Raw genomic sequence first — 21,159 nt, 5'->3', positions numbered from 1 at the left:
CATCACTTAGCAAAACATGGCATAATCCATCAAACAAGTTGCCCATACACACCACAACAAAATGGAGTTGCTGAAAGGAAGAATCGCCATCTTATGGAGGTTGCAAGGAGCATGATGTTCCATACCAATGTTCCAAAGAGGTTCTGGGGAGATGCTGTGGTCTCAGCATGTTATTTGATCAACAGGATCCCCACCAAAGTCCTCCAAGATAACTCTCCCTTTCAGGTATTAAACAAAATAAAACCTCCAATTGATCACTTGCGTGTTTTTGGGTGTGTGTGCTATGTCTTGATACCAGGGGAACAGAGAAACAAGCTTGAAGCCAAGAGTGTCAAAGGCATGTTCATAGGATATACTCATGCGCAGAAGGGGTACAAGTGCTACATACCTGAATCAAGAAGAGTTATGGTCTCAAGGGATGTTAAGTTTGTGGAATCAAAGGGATACTATGATGAGAAGAGTTGGGAAAGCCTTCAGGATCTCTCACAAGGATCTTCAGATAGGGCAAACAACTTGAGAATCATTCTGGAAAACCTAGGCATCAGCCAGCCTCAAACAAGTGGCATACCGAGCACTTCACATATACCTCCAGTTGTGGATGAAGCTACATCAATTGAAGAAGCAGTCCATCCTGATCATGAGGGGGGAAACCAACCTAATTTGCAAGTTATCCATGAGGAAGCTATCCCTGAAGAAGATATCCATGACGAAGCTATCCACGAGGAAGCTATCCAAGAAGAAGCTATCCAAGAAGAAGTTGTTAATGATCAAGATGGAATGCAACAAGAAGTTCAACCATTAAGGAGGAGTACAAGGGTGAAGAAACCATCTCAGTGGATGGACACCAAAGTATACTTCAACAACAATGCAGTAGCTCATCCTATCCAAGCAACATGTTCTTTTGCGAGACTATCTGAAGAGCATGTAGTCTTCATCAGCAACCTAGATCAAGAGTATGTACCAAAGACTTATGAAGAAGCCATGAAGCATGAAGAGTGGAGAGCGTCAGTTGGGGATGAAGTTGGTGCCATGATCAAGAATGATACTTGGTATGAAACTGAGCTCCCCAAAGGAAAGAAAGCTGTTACAAGCCGTCTACTCTTCACCATCAAGTACCTTGCCAATGGGAAACCAGAAAGAAAGAAAACAAGGCTAGTTGCAAGAGGATACACCCAAGTCTATGGAGAAGACTATCTGGATACATTTGCACCAGTAGCTAAACTCCACACCATAAGAATTCTACTCTCATTGGCAGTGAACTTGGAATGGGATTTATGGCAGATGGATGTCAAAAATGCTTTTCTTCAAGGAGAGCTGGAGGATGAGGTTTACATGAGGCCACCTCCGGGTATGGAAGACATGGTCAAGCCAGGGAATGTCCTAAGGTTGAAGAAAGCAATATATGGGTTAAAACAGTCACCAAGGGCTTGGTACCACAAACTGAGTACAACTCTCAATGGAAGAGGGTTTGTAAAGTCAGAAGCTGATCATACACTCTTCACACTCACAAGCAAGCAAGGAATTGTGGTGATTCTTATTTATGTAGATGATATTATCATCACAGGAAGTGACAAGGAAGGTATTATCTCAACCAAAGTCTTTCTTAAGTCTACTTTTGATATTAAAGATTTGGGTGAGCTAAAGTACTTTCTAGGGATAGAAATATGCCGCTCTAAAGAGGGGCTTTTCTTATCTCAAAGGAAGTACACACTTGATCTTTTGAATGAGGCAGGAAATCTTGGAGCGAAAGTAGCCAAGACTCCACTAGAAGATGGGTATAAGGTGCTGCGTGAGGGGGAGATTGAAGACAAGCCCTATACTGACGTTAAACACTATAGAAGAATTGTAGGAAAGCTGATATACCTCACCATCACCAGGCCTGATGTATGCTTTGCAGTTAACCAAGTAAGCCAGAATATGCAAGCTCCCAAGATACACCATTGGAACATGGTTGAAAGGATCCTAAGATACCTAAGAGAGGCGCCAGGGCAAGGAGTGTGGATGGGATGCAACAAAAATACAGAGATAGTTGGGTATTGTGATGCTGATTGGGCAGGAGACAGAGTGGATAGGAGATCCACTACCGGCTATTGTACATTTATTGGAGGCAATCTTGTCACTTGGAAGAGCAAGAAACAGAAGATAGTGTCATGCTCAAGTGCTGAAGCTGAATATAGGGCAATGAGGAAGCTCACTAGTGAGTTGATTTGGATCAGAAACCTACTTCGAGACTTGGGTATAGAGACATCAACTCCAATCACCATGCATTGTGATAATCAAGCAGCAATACACATAGCTTCCAACAGTGTGTTCCATGAGAGGACTAAACACATTGAGGTGGATTGTCATAAAGTTAGGCAAGCAGTGGAACAAAGGATCATCTTACCCTGCTACACAAGAAGTGAGGATCAACTAGCTGACATCTTTACCAAGGCTGCAAGCACCAAGGTTTGCGAGTTCATACATTCCAAGTTAGGACTCGTAGATTTTTCATCACACTAATCCTCTTAGCCATGAAGTGTTCTACTCTTTTTCCTTGGCTTGGTTTTTATCCCATGAGGTTTTTCCAAGCTAAAGGTTTTAATGAGGGAATGCTTCATGGTTTCCAAGTTTGACCAGTCCCTATGGTCAAGCTTGAGGGGGAGTGTGAAGATGAAGCAATAAGAAACAAGATGGTTGGTTAAGGTCTCAAGACAATGGAGATACCACTACAAGAGACAAGCATGCATGGTTGGTTAAGGTCTCAAGACAATGGAGATGCCACTACAAGGGACAAGCATGCATGGTGGGTTAAGGTCTCAAGACAAAGGAGATGCCACTACAAGGGACAAGCATGTATGGTGGGTTAAAGTCTCAAGACAATGGATTATTAGTTTATCATATCTCATCTACCATTTGCCATACTTGTAACCCCTATATATATGGGATGTTCCCATAAGCAAATTAATCAAGCAAATAAGATTCTCCTTATTTACTTTATCTCTCTCTACTTTCTAGATTAAACATCTCTCTCTTGTTCTTCACTATGTTCTTCAATTTCTAACACAAATAAGGTTTGAAGAGACTTCAGTTTCAGAGATTGGGAAAGCGAATTGAAAACTCAACGACGGCTTCAGCGAGGCTAGGAAACTCAGAGGAAAGAACGATCGTGGCGTTTGCGTGCTCATGTTGTGGAAAACCTCCCCGCGTTCTCGTGGAACAGTTTGTTTGGAGGTTGAAAAAGCGTTTTCGGTGGTCGTGGAAGAGTTGTAGTAATAATATTCAGAGTAGCTATGATCTCCGAAGCTATCATCTGAATTTCGACAAGGGTTGGTCTCGTCAACGGTGATTTTGATCAAACCGAAATTATTATTGTCTTTTGAGCCTTTTTATTTTCATTTTTTTGTATATAGTTAAAGTCCCAATCTTATATAAAATAACTTTTGATAATTTTCTTATGAAAAATATCAATGCTTCTAAGACTAAATTCTCTAGTTATTAGAGAAAATAATCTCATGCTTCCTTTGAGATTGACAAAAGAAAAATTCATACTCTCGTGTGTCTTCTTCCAATTAAAAGTTGTAGGTTTTTTTTTTTTTCTTTTTAGTTTCATGTGTTGAAATTTCAATGTAAATTTGATATTTCGTTTCTTAGTTTACAAATACCTGCTAAAATAAATATAGAGGTTATATTTGAACGATGAAAGAAATTAATGGGAATTTCAGTTTTACCACAAATTTGACAGTACTTTTCAAATTTATCCTTATAAGATACCCATTTTCATAAATACCTTCAAGTTGTGATGAAAAAATAAACTAAAACCCTCTTAAATCATTTGTAATATTTAAAACAGTTTATAAACATTTGTAGAAGTTTATAAAACTCAACCATACTCCTTAAATATTAAACCTTAAACAATCTAATTTATTAAAAGGGGAGTACAAAATTAGATTATTCATTAGTTTTACCATTTATTTACAATGACATACCATTGAGATATTTATTAAACCTATATTTAAGTATGATTGTTTTTTCCTAATTTAAATTAAGATTTCCTTAATCGAATCTTTACCAAAATAGATTTTCCAATAGATTTATTCCGATATTAAATTAAATTTATTGGAAAACCATACATGCCATTAATATATTTTGTATTAACATATTAAATTTTTTCCGATATTTATTCATAATAAATAGTAAAGTAAAAACCACATATGATAATCAAATTATATAATATATAAAAAAAATTTAAAATAATTTATGAAACACTATGATATAATAAACGATTAAAATAACAAAAGTATAAATATTCAAAGTAATAAATAAAATTGTTATTTTTTAAAATGTTATACTAACAATTAGTTAATACATTTTAATTTACAAATATATATTATACCATTTAGTACAAAAAATAATTAAAAGTGAAAACAAATATTCAAACGGTCACAGGTCAAACTCTAAGAATAAACTATAACAGCGCAAAATAATTTGTTTTAACTAATTTATTTTAATAGAAATCATAATTCCAAATTTTTTAAAATTATTTTATTTATTTTAAGGGGTGTCAAAATTTTGGAATTAAAAAGATTTATGACCCAACCATATACTGTTTTATATGAATAATTGAAATTTATATCATAATATTTTATTAAAAATTTAATTTTATTTTTTTGTTATAACTGCATATTACTTTTCAATCTAAATTTATGAATAGAATGTGCAATTTTATTTTGTGATATACATTTTTGTTTGTGAAAAATAATTTAAAATATATACTACAAAGCTTTATGGAGTAAGAGCAAACAAATATATGACTTCAAAAATAATGAAATCATCTGCAAAAATGATAGAAGAAGTAAAGGAAGAAGAAGACTATACATGTTGACTATAACATTATTTTGTTCAAAAAAAAACATAAACGTGTGAAAATATGGTTAATGTTAAGAATATTTACCATTAACGATGTAGAAACAAACTCTTACGCATATAAAAATGAAAGCAAACATCTTTGCGGTTGTGTGCGTCAAGGTCTAGTAATCATTAAATATTTAACCCAAATGTTATACTATTTTTTATTGAATATATTTTTGAAAAGTGGTAGTAGGTATTTCTAAAAATTTCGAGAAATAATGAGTGTAGTAGTTTACAAATGAAAAGGTACTAGAGAGGTGTTAAATTTAATATCCACAATTATAACTTTACAACTAGTGTCTGAAAACGTGTAAAAAATCATAAAACATATAACTTCAAGAGAAAGATGGTGTGCAATTTTTTACACCAAAATATGGTGTATAACTAACTGAACTTGTGTTTCAAAAAAAAAACTAACTGAACTTAATTTTGTTATTTCCTACCTGTTTTTTTTTAAGTTAAGATTTTCTGAAAATTGAATATGAAAATAACTACTTTCGAAATTACAATTTTTATTAGATGAAAATCTTGAAATCAAAGTAGAAATCATCACTGTCATGAATTTCCAAAAGTTATAATACAACAAAACACTAATACAAATCTACAATAGCTCTTCTATCATCATCACAATTTAAATGGGCCTGCTTTCCTATCGACATGAAACACATCGTTTTGGGTCGTTCATGTACCGTTACGTTGTTGGGGGATTCAAGGAAGAAGGATGTTCTCTGTGATGAAAGAGCTACGATATCTAGCCTGTTCTTTTTATAAACGCCACAACCAGCGTCAGCGGCAAGAAATAAACCTACAACCAGAGTAACTTTATTGATCTCGAAACTGGCGTCAGTCGCCAAGAAACGATCGAAGACAAATAAACAGAGTTGCCGCTGCCGCTGTGAATTCCAGCGTCGCATGTGACAGTTATTAATTACTGTAGCGGCTGAAAAAAGAAAATTTGATTTGCCGTGACTGTGATGCATTTGCCGTGATCATAGTTGTTTTTTTGAATCGCAGCCGCTGATGCCAGAGTTTATTAAACGAACAGGGCTATCATCGAGCTCTTCAACTCGGGACTCTAAACGAATTGCGATGATACCCTAACTTTGGATCTAACGCCGCCAGAATTGAATGGAAAGATCGAAACTTGGAATCAGACAATGGCTTTAACAGGTAGCTCGTTTGCTCATAGCTTGGCATCTTGATGCTGTATGTTTACTAAAGTTTTTGGCTTTTTGTGGTGCTATGCTAGGTATGTCCCAACATACAGTGTGTTTTGGAAGTGAGTTTCATGTTCTGCGTTTGTTGTTGTTCGAGCAGAGTCCTGGTGTTGTGACCTTCTTACTATAATGGATGGGTACTAAAAAACGTTACTTCCTCTAAATGCAAGTTGAATCCAACTAGACATGGGCATAAAATCCGGAATCCGAAATCCGAACCAAACCCGACCCGAAAAACCCGACCCGAGAGAGTCCTCTTGAGACTTCACAACAGAGACTCGGTGGGTAAAGCCGTTTCAGAACAGCTTGCGGTTTAAAGCGGTGAAAACTGTACATATCTCAAAATGAGAGGATGATGCAGCACAATTTAAAGTATCATTATGTAATGTAAATAAACTCTGATCATGTCTTGAATTTAGATCTTTCTTACCTTCACAGCCATATATATACAGAAAAGATAAGCTTTCCACAAGTAATCTCCTGGGAGGTCTACCTTTAAGTTGAGATCACTTATTTTCTAAATTATGCATATGTAGAGACGGAGAGACATGTTCTATAATGACAAACCAAAGCCATAACCATACATAGATAGAGAGGATTTTAGATGGTCAAACCAAAGCCAGAGCTATTAGAACCTAAGTTACGATATACACTAGAGCTTGTTTGCCTTGATGAATAGACAACAACAGAGTTTTTGGAAAAGTTGGCAATTCATTCACAAAAAGAGTTTGGGACACCAAACATCCTCCAAAAAAACAACACTGTGAGCTCTTACGCTCTCTTCTTTGCCTTCTTGCTTTCTGCACCACCACAGAACTAATGTTAGTTGCAAGAAAAGTAAAAGTCAAGAGTTCATGTATAGAAACTGATAGAAAACTTGTAACAGCCAAAACCAAGGAACGAGACTATTAATTAAAAATGTTTTGATGAGATTACTCACTGCTTATCCGCTTAACATTCCGACAGAACTCGCTACCACATTGACAATGGAACGGAAGCGTGGGATAAACATGATCGTTGAACTCGACGCCATAATCCTGCAGGTTAAGTCTAACACTTCTTAGACCGAAGCACAACAACAAAAACCCTAACTATGAAATTTTCTAAAAGAAACAAATCTGTATAGAAGCAGTTGAAGAAACTTCTAACACACCCATGTTAGTTCTTCCAGAGCCTCGATGTCTCTTGTTGTGAAGAACGCGAGCTGGGAAAAAACACACAGATTAGCTTCCCGTTATATAGAGACTTAGGCAAGCAAGGGATTAGATAATAAACCAGGTTTAGTTTCATTACATGATAGTAGTTAAAGTCCATATTCTCCACATGCACTGGGATGTCAATCAAATTTGCATCTGAGCATCTGAACATACGCATATACATAATATAAAGGTTATAAAGTAATGAAATGAGGGAAAAACAATTTATAAGTCACCAAATGAGATCTTTTAAAGCTAAGCTAGCCGTTTGCAGATTTCTAAAATGGCCAAGACCAAAGAAACTTAAACCCATTTTAAGAGATTGTGCTCGTAGAGGCAGGCCCTTATTACCTGTGATTGATAAACCTGGAAATATTTCCATAATGCATTCCATCAAGGCAAAGAGCTTTGTCGACACCTGAAGCTTTTTCAGAACCCCAGTGTGCATCCAATATTACCGGAAAGGTAAGCTTCTCAGAGCTACGTTTGATCAACTCCGAAATGGTCAATATTTCTCCAGCAAACTCACAGACAAATGCTCCTTTAGGCAGCTTTTGTAGAGTCCTGAGTCCCCAACCTCTCCCATTGGGAGTGAAAAACACCTGATTCAAAGAATAAAAGAAAACCTTATGTCCAGGTTTAACAGATAATAGATATGCACAAAACTTAAGCAACAGAAACTCTCAACCATAACTGAGATGTGTTAAAAAGATATTAAATAGTGAACTTTGGCAAAAATAATTAAGGCAAGAACCTGCAGCTTGTTATGAATGCCATGTTGGACGACTCGGTTGCCACATTTGTTGATACAGCCACAATTGATCCAACATTCTTTAATGGCCTTCCTCTTTAGATGCCCCTTGCACGATTCCAGAATCTCTATGTTTTTAGCCTTCTCCAACGGACATTCTTTGCAAAATTGCAACACATGTTTCTGCGGGTCACGTGCCTCAGAAACACACTCTTCCAGGAAATCATTCTGCAGGAGGCCATCTTTTGTGTATGACGTGAAGCCACTAAGTGCAGTTGCACAGCTGCATGCCACTGAAGGAGCCAAGCAATCTCCACAACAAGAGGAGCAGCGTTGGTCATCCCTGATGTTCCCAACTGAAAACTTCACTGCAGCATCTAGATAGACATAGCTTTGGGGTATGTATCGAAAGGGTGGAGGAACCTTGCTATTGAATTCATTCACCCAGGGAATCTCAAGAGTTTCTTTTCCAAGAGTGACATCATTAATGCTGCTTATCAATCTAAAATCATCCGCAGAGATCTGGCACTCTGGAACTACTACTAAACCCATGGACTCTCCCTTTTCTTCAACATTCGTCGGCAAGTTTTCTGGCGGCTGGTTGGCTGCAGGTTTCTTCAACACACCAATATTCGTGGTGAGAAACGGCAATGTTTCTGGCGAATGGCTGGCTGCGTTTTTTGATAGTTCGAGAAAGCAACTAACGATGTCGCCCATAAAACGACCTACAGAGAAGTTAGGGTCGAGTATTTTGTAAGATCGGAGACACTTATCCTCCATTGCTCTTCGCAGTTCCTCCATAGTGGGTACACGTAGATTGGATCCTCCAGTTGCAGGGGCAAAACTCAGATTAATCTTCACTTCACCCGTCTCAGAAGAAGCTAATTCAAGTGTCGAAGATTCTTCCAGGGTTGTAGCCAGCCTCTGCTCACTGTATCTCTCAATAGTTGTACTTGTACGAGGATCTTCAGCACGAACAGTATTTACTGTTTCGCCATGTCCATTTGTTTCTAAGGAATTCAGAAAAACACACCAAGAGAAGTTACATATCAGTTTTTGAAGTAGGTATTCATCACAACAGAATAAGCAATGCAAGGAAGAGTAAGATAACCAGCATCAGCGTTATTCTCGGTTGGCTGAGGATGAAATGGTAATGAGATAGTAGTGTCTTCGTCATGAGTTGTGTGCTCTTCTAAATTGGGACTTCCCAAGTCGGGATTGTTCGAAGCCGAAGCAGAGACTCCTTCACCTCTGCGTCGCAGCCTCTTTAAAGGGGGCTCAAGCTCATCTTCATCTTCCTCGAGAGACTGATAATAAAACATGAAAGAAACTGAATAAATGCAAGAACTTGAAGAAAATTCACTCTATCAAAACATAGATATTTGGTTGGCATACTTCAAGCGCCTTCTTCTTTCCTCTGTCAACTTCTGCAGCCTGATAATTTTAATCAACAACAAACCTAAGAATGACAGAAAAGCAAAAAAAAAAACAGAAAAGAAAGACTGTGAGGGAAGAACATACGCTGCTTTCAGCTTCATCTCCCTTCTTCTCCTTTCCTTTTACTTCTTCAGTGGTCTACATATGTTTATATCAATACAGAATGTCAAGGCCATAACAAAGCAAGTGATATAAATAAATAAGTAAAAAATGAGTGAATCAATGTGACAAGAAAGGTAGAGATACCTGAGACTCTTGGCTATCGAAGATAGCATCAGCGAGAGCCCTGTAGTTGTCCTCGGCTATCAACTCCCAGTTTTTGTCGTAAAGGGTGAGAAGGTTCTTCAAGACCGGCTTCACTTGCGCATCCGTTATTCCAAGATCATTCATAGCTTTGAACGCTCTTTTGACATGCGTATTTGGTGCCATGGTTTTTATGCTAACAAAGCTCTGCAACAGCAACACACATAATTGAAGAGAAACAACTGTAAAGACATGAACAACAGTTAAGCAAAAGACAGACCCAAGCAGATCAACATTACAAAACCTAGCAAACGCGATTAGCAGCGAAACGCTGAGGATAAAAACACAAAAGGGCATGCAATCACAAACGCACAACGAAACCCTAAAAAAAAGGTTATAATCTCTTCTAGAGAACAAATGGTGTTTTCCGAGACTCAGAGAGAAGACGATCACAGAAAACTGGAAGAGCTTACCAAAGAGTGGTGAGGGTTAGGGTTTAATGAAAGCTCAAAGGAGTCAAGGGGTTTTGACTGCGTAGCTGTAGAATCGTGGCCTACGAAATCCAACGACAACGCCGGAGAGCCAATGTCGGCGTCGGCAGCAGAGTATTGAGTCGGCGCGTGAGAACACGCGAGGACTGTACGACAGGTGCTTCTCCACTTGCTCGTACTGCTAAATCTTGGACTCTCAGACTTTCTGTTCCTGATGACGACTGTTGATATCCCCACTCCTTTATTCTGATTCTCCTCTTGATGGGCCGGGCTAATAGTTGGTTTAACCGGGCCTAGATAAAAATGACCGTCGAGAATCCCTAACGATTCAGTGTTTAATTAGAAAACGGTTTCAATCATCCGTCTGCACTCTGCAGTAACGCTTTTTCTTTAGAGAAAAACAAATTTTAAAAGTCTCCAAATTGAAAAAAAAAAGATATTATTTGTGCGTTAATTTGAGAAAATCTAACTGAAAACTCTTTGTAGTTAAGGAATGTGTTAGTTTTTGGTTTTGGTTTTTGGTTTTTAGATTTTGGTTTTTAACTGTCGGTTTAAATTTTTCCGTAGATTTTAATTTTTGAAAAAAATTGAATGGTGATTTTAGATTTTAAATTTTAGAATGAAAATAGTCAAACATATAAATAAATAGAAAATCATAAATTATATATCCGGCATAGTTATATTACTCATTTAAAACTATTTATTACACCTCCAAAAATATTCATCTACCTTCAATCATATATAACCTACATATCCAAAAATAACTTACTTTCGAAAATAAAAAAGTTGTCCTTTTATTTTATTTAGATATTTAGTTGTATTTATATATTTATAGAGTAATAGTATAATTGTTATTTACATCTTTTATGAAACATCTTTTGGTTATTTTTCTATTTGTGTGATCTGTTGTTTTAAAAACAATTCTAGGTGTTTATGAAATACTTTACCTACAATATATTACAGTTTATTTTTAAAACATAATATTTATTATTATTAACAGTATTTAAAAAAATTATTTTCTATTATATAGATCCAGTTTAATTTAATTTCCATATAAACTTCAAATTTAGAAATAAAACAAAAATTATGTAAATAGTAATGTTGTTACACAATAATTTTTTCAAAATAAATTTTATTAAATAATAACAAATTTCTAAAATGTTATAGTAATAAAAAAAAATTTGATCAAATAGTAATAATAGTATAAACTACATAAACATAGCTATTGTACAGTTAGATAATATATAACACTAAATTACATTAACTTTTTTTGTGGTCAAATCTAAATTACATTACCTATTGATAAATTTTGTTACACAAACTAAAATATTTTAGTATAAAAATAAAAACCCGCACGGATGTGCGGATCAAGATCTATTTTAATTTTATTTTAAAAGAAAAAAAGTCAATCATTTTGTTAACAAAAATTTTATTTACATATGAACATTGGTTTGGCCGGTTCATTGGATCGTCGGTTTTCAGTTTTTAACGGTTTAATATGGGTTTTAAACCGGTTCAACTTTAACTGGGGTTTCCCATTAACCTAACTCGGACTGGTCTCTAGTTCATGGTTTAACCTGGTCCGACCGGCGGTCCGGTCTGGGTTTAATAATATTGGTTTACAGTAATGCTTTTTCTTTATTTGTAAAACAAATTTTAGAAGTCTCCAAATTGGAAAATACTGGGATATTGATATTGCGATATTATTTGTGTGTTAATTTGAGAAAATCTAACTTAATTTTTTTGTAATTAAGGAATGTGAATGTTTGAAACTTTTTATGGTGAATATGTAAAATTGCAAGAAAAAAAAACTCATTTTCAGGTGATGATCGTTTTCCTAGTTTTTAGATTTTGGTTTTTAATTGTCGTTTTAATTTTGCCGCAGATTTTAGGTTTTGAAAAAACTTGAATGGAGATTTTAGATTTTAGTTTTTAGTTTTTTTAATCAAATTAACAAATAAAAATAATTGTCAATAAAATATATCTTCAAATAAAACAAATTAAGATCATACATTTGATGAATTTTGTTTCTAGACCAATTTTGGCATACATGTCTAGGGTTATTCATTTTAATGAGTATTACATATATGGGTAAGAAACTAGTGGTTTTGTCATTTATGACGTTGTGCTAGAAGCTTGATTTATAAATTTACAATTGTATATTTGATGGATCTCAGATCAACTCAGAAATAGGGTACAAAATTTATGATTAAAAGTATAAGAAGGAATCTAAAGAAGCATATAAACTGATAAATACATATGAGAAGATGTTCCTCTCTCTTCTCTCCTCCCCCCCCCCCCTCGACTTCCCTTTGGTAATCTTCAGTCGTCTCCGGTGTATCTCCGGCGCGTGCGCAGTCTAAGCCGCCGCCGGAGGGTTCTCTCTTTACCCTTTCCTCTTTTCCGTTCTTTACCCTGTGTTTCGCTCCCTTCTCTCTAGCCGAGATGAGTTCAACCCTGGAAGAAGAGCCTCGCCGGTGACGTAGTCGCGACTGTACCGGGTGGTTGTGGTTTGGTTCCCTGGTGTTGAAGTGAGGTTAGAGATGAGGTGGTTGAGCCGGGGTCGGCGTTTTAGGGCTTTGCAAGTGGGGGGTTTTCCAGATCTACCCTATCTTGGAGGTGACGGCGCGTGGTGGTAGGAGGCCGACTCCTCTCTTTGTTCCAGTGGTGGATCTACTAGATCTGCTCTGTTCCGGTCTTCGTTGGAGGTGTGGTGTTCATAGTTTGTTTTGTGGTCTTGCCTTGGCGTCTCGGTTGACCACCGACTCTCTTCTGACGCCGTGAGTGCTTCGGAGTGTTGTTTCCTCGTTGGCGTGCTTCTTCCGGTGGCTTGCCTAGCGCGTGCTAGGGTTACTGGTGTTGGCTTGTGGAGATACGCGGATCTGATGTAACGGTGTGGTCGTCTATGGCCATGCTTGGCAGCTCCGTCGTCATCCCGCTCAGCAGTCTCCTCTACCCGGTTCTTCATCCCGTTTCTTCTGTGATGCAGCCGGCCGCAAATCAGAAGACTGCTTCTTGTTTCAGTTTGTGTAGGTTGGTCCGTGTCTCCGTTTCAACCTTAGGCGTGTGAAGAGATTGGTTTCCGGTTCTCAGAATCAGCTTTAGGCGAGGTGCTTAGGCTGTTCGGGTTGTCTCTGGACTTAAGCTCACCTCAGAGACGCCTTGTGGTGACTGGCACTTCCCAGTGTCGATGGTGGTCCCTAGGACTGACTCGACAGTGTTGGTTACACTCTTCTTGTAGGCCTTGTGAGCGTGGTCGGGATGTTGTAACAAGCAGTTCATCGAGCCCGTCTTTTCGCTTTATGTTGGAGAGCCTCCAGGGATGCTTTCGGTCTCAAGCTAGGTAGGTCTACTGCGGGTTCTCCGTTGTGGGTGCGTGAGAGGAGGATAGTCGTCGGATTAGTCAACCGTGACTCTTCTTCTTGGTGGCGTTGCGTACAGAGCAAGTGCGTTGCAGGAACATGATCTGGGCTGTCTCCTGTCCACTATTGCTATGGTATGGTGGTGCTTTCTTTCTCTGCATGCTTGGTGTAGGGCCATGGCGTGTGGCGATCTTAGGAGTTCTCCTTTCTTTCCGAATAAATGCTCTGTCGTGTCGAGTGGGTGTGATTGGCCTTGTGTGTTGCTGTCTGGCCGTGTTGGCTTCTGCTCTGGAGGTCTGCTATGAGCTGTTCTCGGCTAACTAATTCTTAAAGAGCGGTTTATCGGGTACACCAATTTTACCGGGCTCCGTCTCTCGCAATCACCGTGGTTTTTTCTTTTGCGGCAAGCTGTTAGTGCTGATGGAGCAGTGTCCTCTGGTAAGCGGTTTATGATGTTGTGTCAGCCAGCTTTAGACTAGGAAGTGTATTTATTTAGTTGTTTTTCTTCAATTCCTCTGCCTCTCTTTGTCATCTGTGTATTCTGTCAAAAATTTGAAAAACTTAGTAATAATATCCTTACATTTTTACCAAAAAAAAAAATACATATGAGAAATTTATGTTTTATTGATCTTGTGAGTAGAATAGAGTCGTGAATTTCGTCGTGATTTTGGTTCTCGATCTTTATGCTTCTTTTGCTTTAACTATTATTCTTCAAGTCCTTTTTTGATATTGCGCTTGTTAGGATCGTTTTTTCTATTTGAGGTTTACTGTCTTGAGAAGCTGATGTTTTTGGGTTTTCGTGATGTGAGTTACTTGTCTTGGCATTTAATTTTGTTGTTCATCGGTGTTTACATTTTGTAGTTTTATTTGGTGAAGTTTTCATCTTTTGTATCGTCTTTCTCGGTAAGTTTCTTTTTCTCCGCGTTTTCCCTTTGCAATTTTGACCTAACTAGCCTTTGATGTCCTTGTGTTCTAGTTATTCATCATGGTGCGTCCAAATGTTGTTATCCATAATCTTGCTAAGAAGGCAGCCGAGCTTACCAGGAGGGGGGATGAGAAGGCTAAAGTTGCATGTGATGCAGCGTATCGGAGACCGGCTCGCAATGTGACATGTGTTCATGTTTCTTCTCCCGAGGTTGTTGGGCCTAATTCCATGTCAGGCTATGGTTTTCGAGGCTCATGGGGTGAGCATTGGTACTGTTAGAGCTGGTGGTTCTGTTGCGGTTGTTGCAGCCTTAATGCGGCCTTCTCTTCTTCTGACACTTCCTCTGCCTCCTGTGACTTTTGGCGTTTCTTTTCTGAAGTTCGTGGCGACGAAGTTTGCTGAATTGCCTTTGATGCAAAACCATTTACCGATCATGTTAAGCTTCTGATGTCCTGAATTGACTTCTGATGTTCTGGCTGCCCCTTAAGCCTGGAAGAAGAGTGACTCGGGTTGGGGAATAGGAGGCAACTTGTTGCTCGTTAGAAAATCAAGATCATAGACCTTCCTTGGCTTGTCAGTCTTTGCAAGGTTCTCTAAGACCTGTCACCATACCTACATCTTCCGACAAAGAGCTTTGGTCGAGCTCGGAACTTCATTCCAAGAAGCATTATGCTCCTGGTTTTGGGAGCCGAGATCCCTCGAAGAAGCTTAGGGCGGATGATGGGCCGAGTTCTCGTGCCTCTGCATCAGCTTCTACCCGGAAAGGCGAATACGCTATTTCTTTTGATTTTCTAAGCATCACTCTTTTGTCTGATGATGTGAAGACTTGTGCGCTCCTTCACCGCAAGATTCACCTGGCTGGCAGTCTTAATTTCTTGTAGCAGATGTTTTGCTGGGAATGATATCTATGAGGACGCCGACTTGTGCGCTCCTTCACCGCAATATTCACCTGGCTGGCAATCTTAGTTTCTTGGAGCAGATGTTTCGCTGGGAATGATATCTATGAGGATTCCTGTCGATCTACGTTGTGGTAGCTATTTCTTTCTTTACTAGATTATTATTTTCGTAAATTGATTGCTTCTTTGTATTTTTGAGATTGACTTCGCTTTGTTGACAACACATGGGTTGGATGAATAACACCACCTCCTTTTATGAATACAAGATCCGCAAAATTTGGGGCCAGACGGTTGTAGCTGAGAAAGAGGCTCTTCGATCTAAAGATGTCGTGAAGGTGGAGCATGCCGAAAACGAGGATTTATCCGCTTGGATTACTGCTCTTGAAACCAAGCTCAAACATCTAGAAGTGCTTAATTGTTTGTATGTGTTTTTGTCTGAATTCAAATAATCAGGTTTTATCTCTTAAAGTTTATGTATATGTTCTGCATGCTATGCTTGAGGTTATTTCAACTTTTGTTGTGTTTTAACAAACCGCTTGGCAATCACATCAAAACATTTCATAAGGAAACTACCGTCGACTTGTATAAAACTCAAACTCCAAAGATGCAATGCAATATAACTCAGCTACTGAAGTAACATGATCAAGAATGAAAACCATCGAGCTCATTTTTAGATAAACTCCATACGTTTAAAGGGTTCCAGAGAACCAAAACAAGGGGAAAACGGCTTATTCAGGCTTGAACTAGAGATCGATGAGAAAATACATATCCCAACTTTTACTGCATGCCAAAACATACCTTAAGCAATCAAAAATTTGAAATTCACGCCTGAACTAGGGATCGATAAAAAAATACATACCCCAACTCCTATTACATGCCAAAACATACCTTAACTAATAAAAAAAAATTAAAATTTATGTCTAGTCTTTAAAAGTTAACGCTAATCTCAATTTTGACTTAAACTCTGTTAATTAATTGTTAACAACGATGACTAGGATTAGCGTTAGATTAATAATAATTGGACCTAATCGAAAATCAAATTGAAATGGGTCAAAACTGATAATAGTTGGGCTGAAACCCTAAAACAATGGGTCATTATCAATACGATATCGTATGTTCTATGTTTTTATCTTCTCTTCTTTCTTTCTTCTTTTGCGACAAAGTGAAGGATCCCGAACAGGCAGAGTAAAGAGACAAAACACAGAAAAAACGACGTCGTAGAGATAATGGTCCATTATTTTAAGGTTCCTCCCCAACTATCATCAGATGTGACCCATTCCAATTTGATTTTCGATTAGGCTATAATTCATTAGCCAAATAAGTATCCTAGTTAGTCGTTAACAATTAATTAATAGAGTTAAGTGAAAATTGGGATTAGCGTTGACTTCTAAAGATTGGACATAAATTTCAAAAAATTTATTAGTTAAGGTATGTTTTAGCAAGCAATAGGAGTTGGGGTATGTATTTTTTCAATGATCTCTAGTTCAAACATGAATTTCAAAATTTTGATTAATCAAGGTATGTTTTGGCATGCAGTAAAAGTTGGGGTATCTATTTTCTCCTAAAGATCATTTCATTAACTTAATTTATTGCTATATTAAGAACTCCTTATCCATTTAAAGGAGAACTATCTATTGCAAAACCAATCTGAAGATAAAAACCAGCTCGAAACTTTTACGAGAATCCACCGTGTGTAAGAACTCTTATCAGATAAAATCATAACAGAAACATACAAAAAGAACAAAGAGACCACCCTAATTGCAAACGCCTCGAAGTTTGGCTCAATATGGTTCTAGGGTTTTCTACATTCCCCTTTGCACAGGAGACGCCGGAGCTCCGAGAAGGCTTGCCTGCTGAAGATTTATTTCGTTGAGCTGCGCTTCACGATCCATCTCGATGATCAGCGGAACAACAAGGATGAGAAAAGTCGTACCAGCGATCCACGCCGCTTTTCCCGTGCTCCAGATCAGTTTCTTCGCCACCCCCATGGCATCTCCAGCGGCACGTCTTCCTTGAGATACGATTTCGGAATTAGAGATCCGAACCAATATGTTTGAATCTCCGCCGCTTGATTTTCCGGCTCCACCAATTCTCTTCACCATCGATTGATAAATAACTTTTTTTAGCACCTTTTTGCTTCGGAGTTGCTTGGCGGAAAGGAGAAGATAGCAACGAGGGTTTCGGAGTTTTGTTCCCCTTTTATTGGTTGGGACGTTACGGCCCATTGAAATTTGGAAATTTGGCTTAATAACCCAAAAAAAAAATCATAATTAATAATCTAGCTAGAAAATAAAATGCATCACAACATTCCTATAATATATAGTACTGTTATAAAAGGAACTGGAATTTTATTGTATCGCGGGAATTTAAATAAGAGCAAAATTTTATACCTGTAGGAGAAGATAATACTGATAACAAGAGAGGATGTGTTATTAGAAGGAGAAGGAATGGTGTGTTTACAATGATCGAAACGATCGTTTATATAGAAGAGAAATTCACTGTGCAAATAGTGAAGCGGGCCCCACATCTTTTTATATTTTCAACGAAAACGGTAGCTGCTTTTTCTGACTTTCATAACACTCCCCCTTGGGGACCGGTGTCACTATCCACTCTCGCTTAACGTCTTTGTTGCCTCGTTAAAAACCTTTCCAGGAAAACCCAATGGGAAAAACCATAGTAAGGTAAAAAGAGTACAACTACGTAAGCTCCCCCTCAAATGAACAGTCATAGATCCTTCTGATGGCGCATCCCAATGTTATGGATGTGTTTTCTGAATACCGAGGTAGGGAGTGATTTTGTGAAGAGGTCGGCTGCATTGTCGCATGATCGAACATATCTTACTTCAATCTCTTTATTCTTCTCGAGCTCTTGAGTGTATGAGAAGAACTTCGGAGGTATATGTTTGGTTCTATCGCTTTTGATATATCCTTCCTTCGTTTGAGCAACACATGCCGCGTTATCTTCATATAGAATAGTTGGCTCCGTATTTTCGTCAATCCCACTGCTTGAACAGATGTGTCGGCTTATTGATCTTAGCCATACACATTCTCTACTTGCTTCATGGAGTGCAATGATCTCAGCGTGATTTGAAGAAGTAGCAACAAGTGTCTGCTTCTGAGAACGCCAAGATATGGCGGTGCCTCCAATTGTAAAAACATATCCTGTCTGGGATCGAGCTTTGTGTGGATCTGACAAATAACCTGCATCTGCAAAACCAATCATTTGACCTTTTGAACTTTTAGGATAAAACAAGCCTAAATCAGTTGTTCCTTGAAGGTAACGAAAGACATGTTTAATTCCATTCCAATGTCTTCGCGTAGGAGACGAACTGAATCTCGCTAAAAGATTAACGGCAAAAGATATGTCAGGTCGAGTACAATTTGCAAGATACATAAGAGCTCCAATTGCACTTAAGTATGGAGTTTCAGGACCAAGTATTTCTTCATTTTCCTCAGATGGTCGAAACGGATCATTTTCAACATTAAGTGATCTAACGACCATCGGGGTGCTAAGAGGAGTTGCTTTATCCATGTTAAAGCGTTTCAATACTCGTTTGGTATATGTAGACTGGTGTACAAATATACCCTTTCGAGAATGCTCAATTTGTAATCCTAGACAATATTTTGTCTGGCCGAGATCTTTCATCTCAAATTCTCCTTTCAGATAGTTTGATGCCTTTTGGATTTCGTTTTGAGTTCCAATAATATTAAGATCATCAACGTACACCGCGATTATCACAAATCCGGATGTTGTTTTCTTTATGAAAACACAAGGGCATATAGGATCATTCGTGTATCCTTCTTTTGTTAAGTGTTCGCTGAGACGATTATACCACATTCGTCCAGATTGTTTTAACCCATATAATGATCTTTGCAATTTTATTGCACATAACTCTTTAGGTTTGGAACTTAACGTTTCTGGCATTTTAAATCCATCTGGGATTCTCATATAGATATCAGTATCTAATGATCCATATAAATATGCCGTAACGACATCCATGAGACGCATTTCTAAATTTTCATTGGCCGCTAGGCTCATCAGGAATCTAAATGTGATTGCGTCCATGACAGGAGAATAAGTTTCCTCATAATCAATTCCTGGCCTTTGAGAGAAACCTTGGGCTACGAGACGAGCTTTGTATCTTGTAATCTCGTTTTTCTCATTTCTTTTTCGGACAAACACCCATTTGTACCCAACTGGTTTTACATCTTTGGGTGTGAGCACAATAGGTCCGAATACATTTCGTTTGTTAAGCGAATCTAATTCGACTTGAATTGCATCTTTCCATTTTATCCAGTCATGTCTCTTTTGACATTCATATACAGACTTTGGTTCTGGATCTTCGTTTTCTTCATTTATTTCCTTTGCTAAAAGGTATGAGAAAACGTCATCAATATCATCCATCTCATTTCGTTTCCATATCTTTCCATTATGGATGTAATTGATAGAAATCTCATGATTTCCTTCAGATTCAAGATGCTTTATATTGTCGTTAGATTCACAATTTTCTTCGTCCAAAATATTTTCTGTTATTTTGGGAGTATCATGCTTTTCACATTCCTTACGTTTTCTAGGAAGTTTATCCTTTGAACCAATAGGTCTACCGCGCTTTAAACGTGTTCCTGATTCACGTGTATCAACTGCCGTTCCACCATTTTGTGGTATTTCAATACGAGCAGGAGTATTTGCAGCGGGTATATGTGATTTAGTTACCATTTTGGTATCAGCAAATGCATCAGGTAGCTGATTTGCTATATTTTGTAAATGCATGATACGTCGAACTTCTAGTTCTGACTGTTTCGTAGGAGGATCAAGGTGTAATAACGATGGTACACTCCATTTGATCTCTTTTCCTACTTGTTTATTGTCTCCCCCTAGAGTTGGGAATTCTTTCTCATTGAAATGACAATCGGCAAATCGTGCCGTAAACACATCACCAGTTTGTGGTTCTAGGTATCTTATTATTGATGGAGAATCATAGCCAATATATATTCCCAACCGTCTTTGCGGTCCCATCTTTGTACGTTGTGGTGGTGCTATTGGAATATAAACCGCACAACCAAAGATTTTTAGATGAGAGATATTTGGTTCTTTTCCAAATGCTAACTGTAATGGGGAATATCTATGGTATGCACTTGGTCTTATCCGAATTAGTGCTTCTGCATGCAAAATAGCATGTCCCCATACAGAGGTTGGGAGTTTTGATCTCATGATCAATGGCCTTGCAATTAGTTGCAGCCGTTTAATTAATGATTCTGCCAAACCATTTTGTGTATGAACATGAGCAACAGAATGCTCTACTTCAATCCCTGATACCATACAATAATCATTAAAAGCTTGGGATGTGAATTCACCAGCGTTATCTAATCTAACTCTTTTAATTGGATAATCTGAGAACTGTGCTCTTAATTTGATTATCTGAGTTAGAAATCTCGCAAATGCCATATTTCGAGATGATAACAAACAAACATGTGACCATCTACTCGATGCATCGATTAATACCATAAAGTAGTAGAATGGTCCACACGGTGGATGTATTGGTCCACAAATATCACCTTGGATTCTTTCCAAAAACTTTGGTGATTCTTTGTCAACTTTGGTTGGTGATGGTCTTATGATTAATTTCCCAAGAGCACACGCATCACATGTCATTTTATTACTTTGGTATATATCTTGGGTTTTTATTGAATGACCATGTGAGCTTTCAATGATTTTTCGCATCATTGTAGTGCCTGGATGACCAAGGCGATC

At 37.8% G+C, this 21,159-nt stretch overlaps 2 protein-coding genes across 2 annotated transcripts; both read right to left on the bottom strand.

Annotated features, from left to right (window-relative positions):
• Positions 1-6,642: 6,642 nt before the first annotated feature.
• Positions 6,643-10,460, bottom strand: LOC106387107 (probable inactive histone-lysine N-methyltransferase SUVR2). The gene is made up of 11 exons (XM_013826917.3): positions 10,208-10,460; positions 9,738-9,941; positions 9,576-9,629; positions 9,450-9,488; positions 9,166-9,361; positions 8,058-9,064; positions 7,655-7,905; positions 7,401-7,467; positions 7,261-7,311; positions 7,048-7,144; positions 6,643-6,907 (listed from the first exon to the last, which is right to left on the bottom strand). Exons 2-11 carry the CDS (start codon positions 9,918-9,920, stop codon positions 6,879-6,881), a joined length of 1,974 nt encoding a protein of 657 aa, XP_013682371.1. The 5' UTR covers positions 9,921-9,941; positions 10,208-10,460; the 3' UTR covers positions 6,643-6,878.
• A 6,596-nt stretch (positions 10,461-17,056) lies between these two features.
• LOC106385830 (mitochondrial import receptor subunit TOM9-2) lies at positions 17,057-18,109 on the bottom strand. The gene has a single exon (XM_013825732.3). The coding sequence runs from the start codon at positions 17,631-17,633 to the stop codon at positions 17,211-17,213; it is 423 nt and encodes a 140-aa protein (XP_013681186.2). The 5' UTR covers positions 17,634-18,109; the 3' UTR covers positions 17,057-17,210.
• Between the last annotated feature and the right edge of the window lie 3,050 nt (positions 18,110-21,159).

Source organism: Brassica napus, chromosome C2 (assembly GCF_020379485.1).
Source record: "Brassica napus cultivar Da-Ae chromosome C2, Da-Ae, whole genome shotgun sequence".
Taxonomy (NCBI): domain Eukaryota; kingdom Viridiplantae; phylum Streptophyta; class Magnoliopsida; order Brassicales; family Brassicaceae; genus Brassica; species Brassica napus.
Note: the sequence above shows the minus strand (reverse complement) of the source record. Positions and strands in the feature narration are given on the sequence as shown.

Bases quoted from the DNA above. Each gene is read 5' to 3' on its own strand.
- LOC106385830 (XM_013825732.3), bottom strand. From the start codon at position 17,633: ATGGGCCGTAACGTCCCAACCAATAAAAGGGGAACAAAACTCCGAAAC.
- LOC106387107 (XM_013826917.3), bottom strand. From the start codon at position 9,920: ATGGCACCAAATACGCATGTCAAAAGAGCGTTCAAAGCTATGAATGAT. The intron at 9,630-9,737 runs GTATCTCTACCT...AAACATATGTAG, and splicing joins TCGATAGCCAAGAGTCTCAG to ACCACTGAAGAAGTAAAAGG. The intron at 7,468-7,654 runs GTAATAAGGGCC...GCGTATGTTCAG, and splicing joins TCCAGGTTTATCAATCACAG to ATGCTCAGATGCAAATTTGA.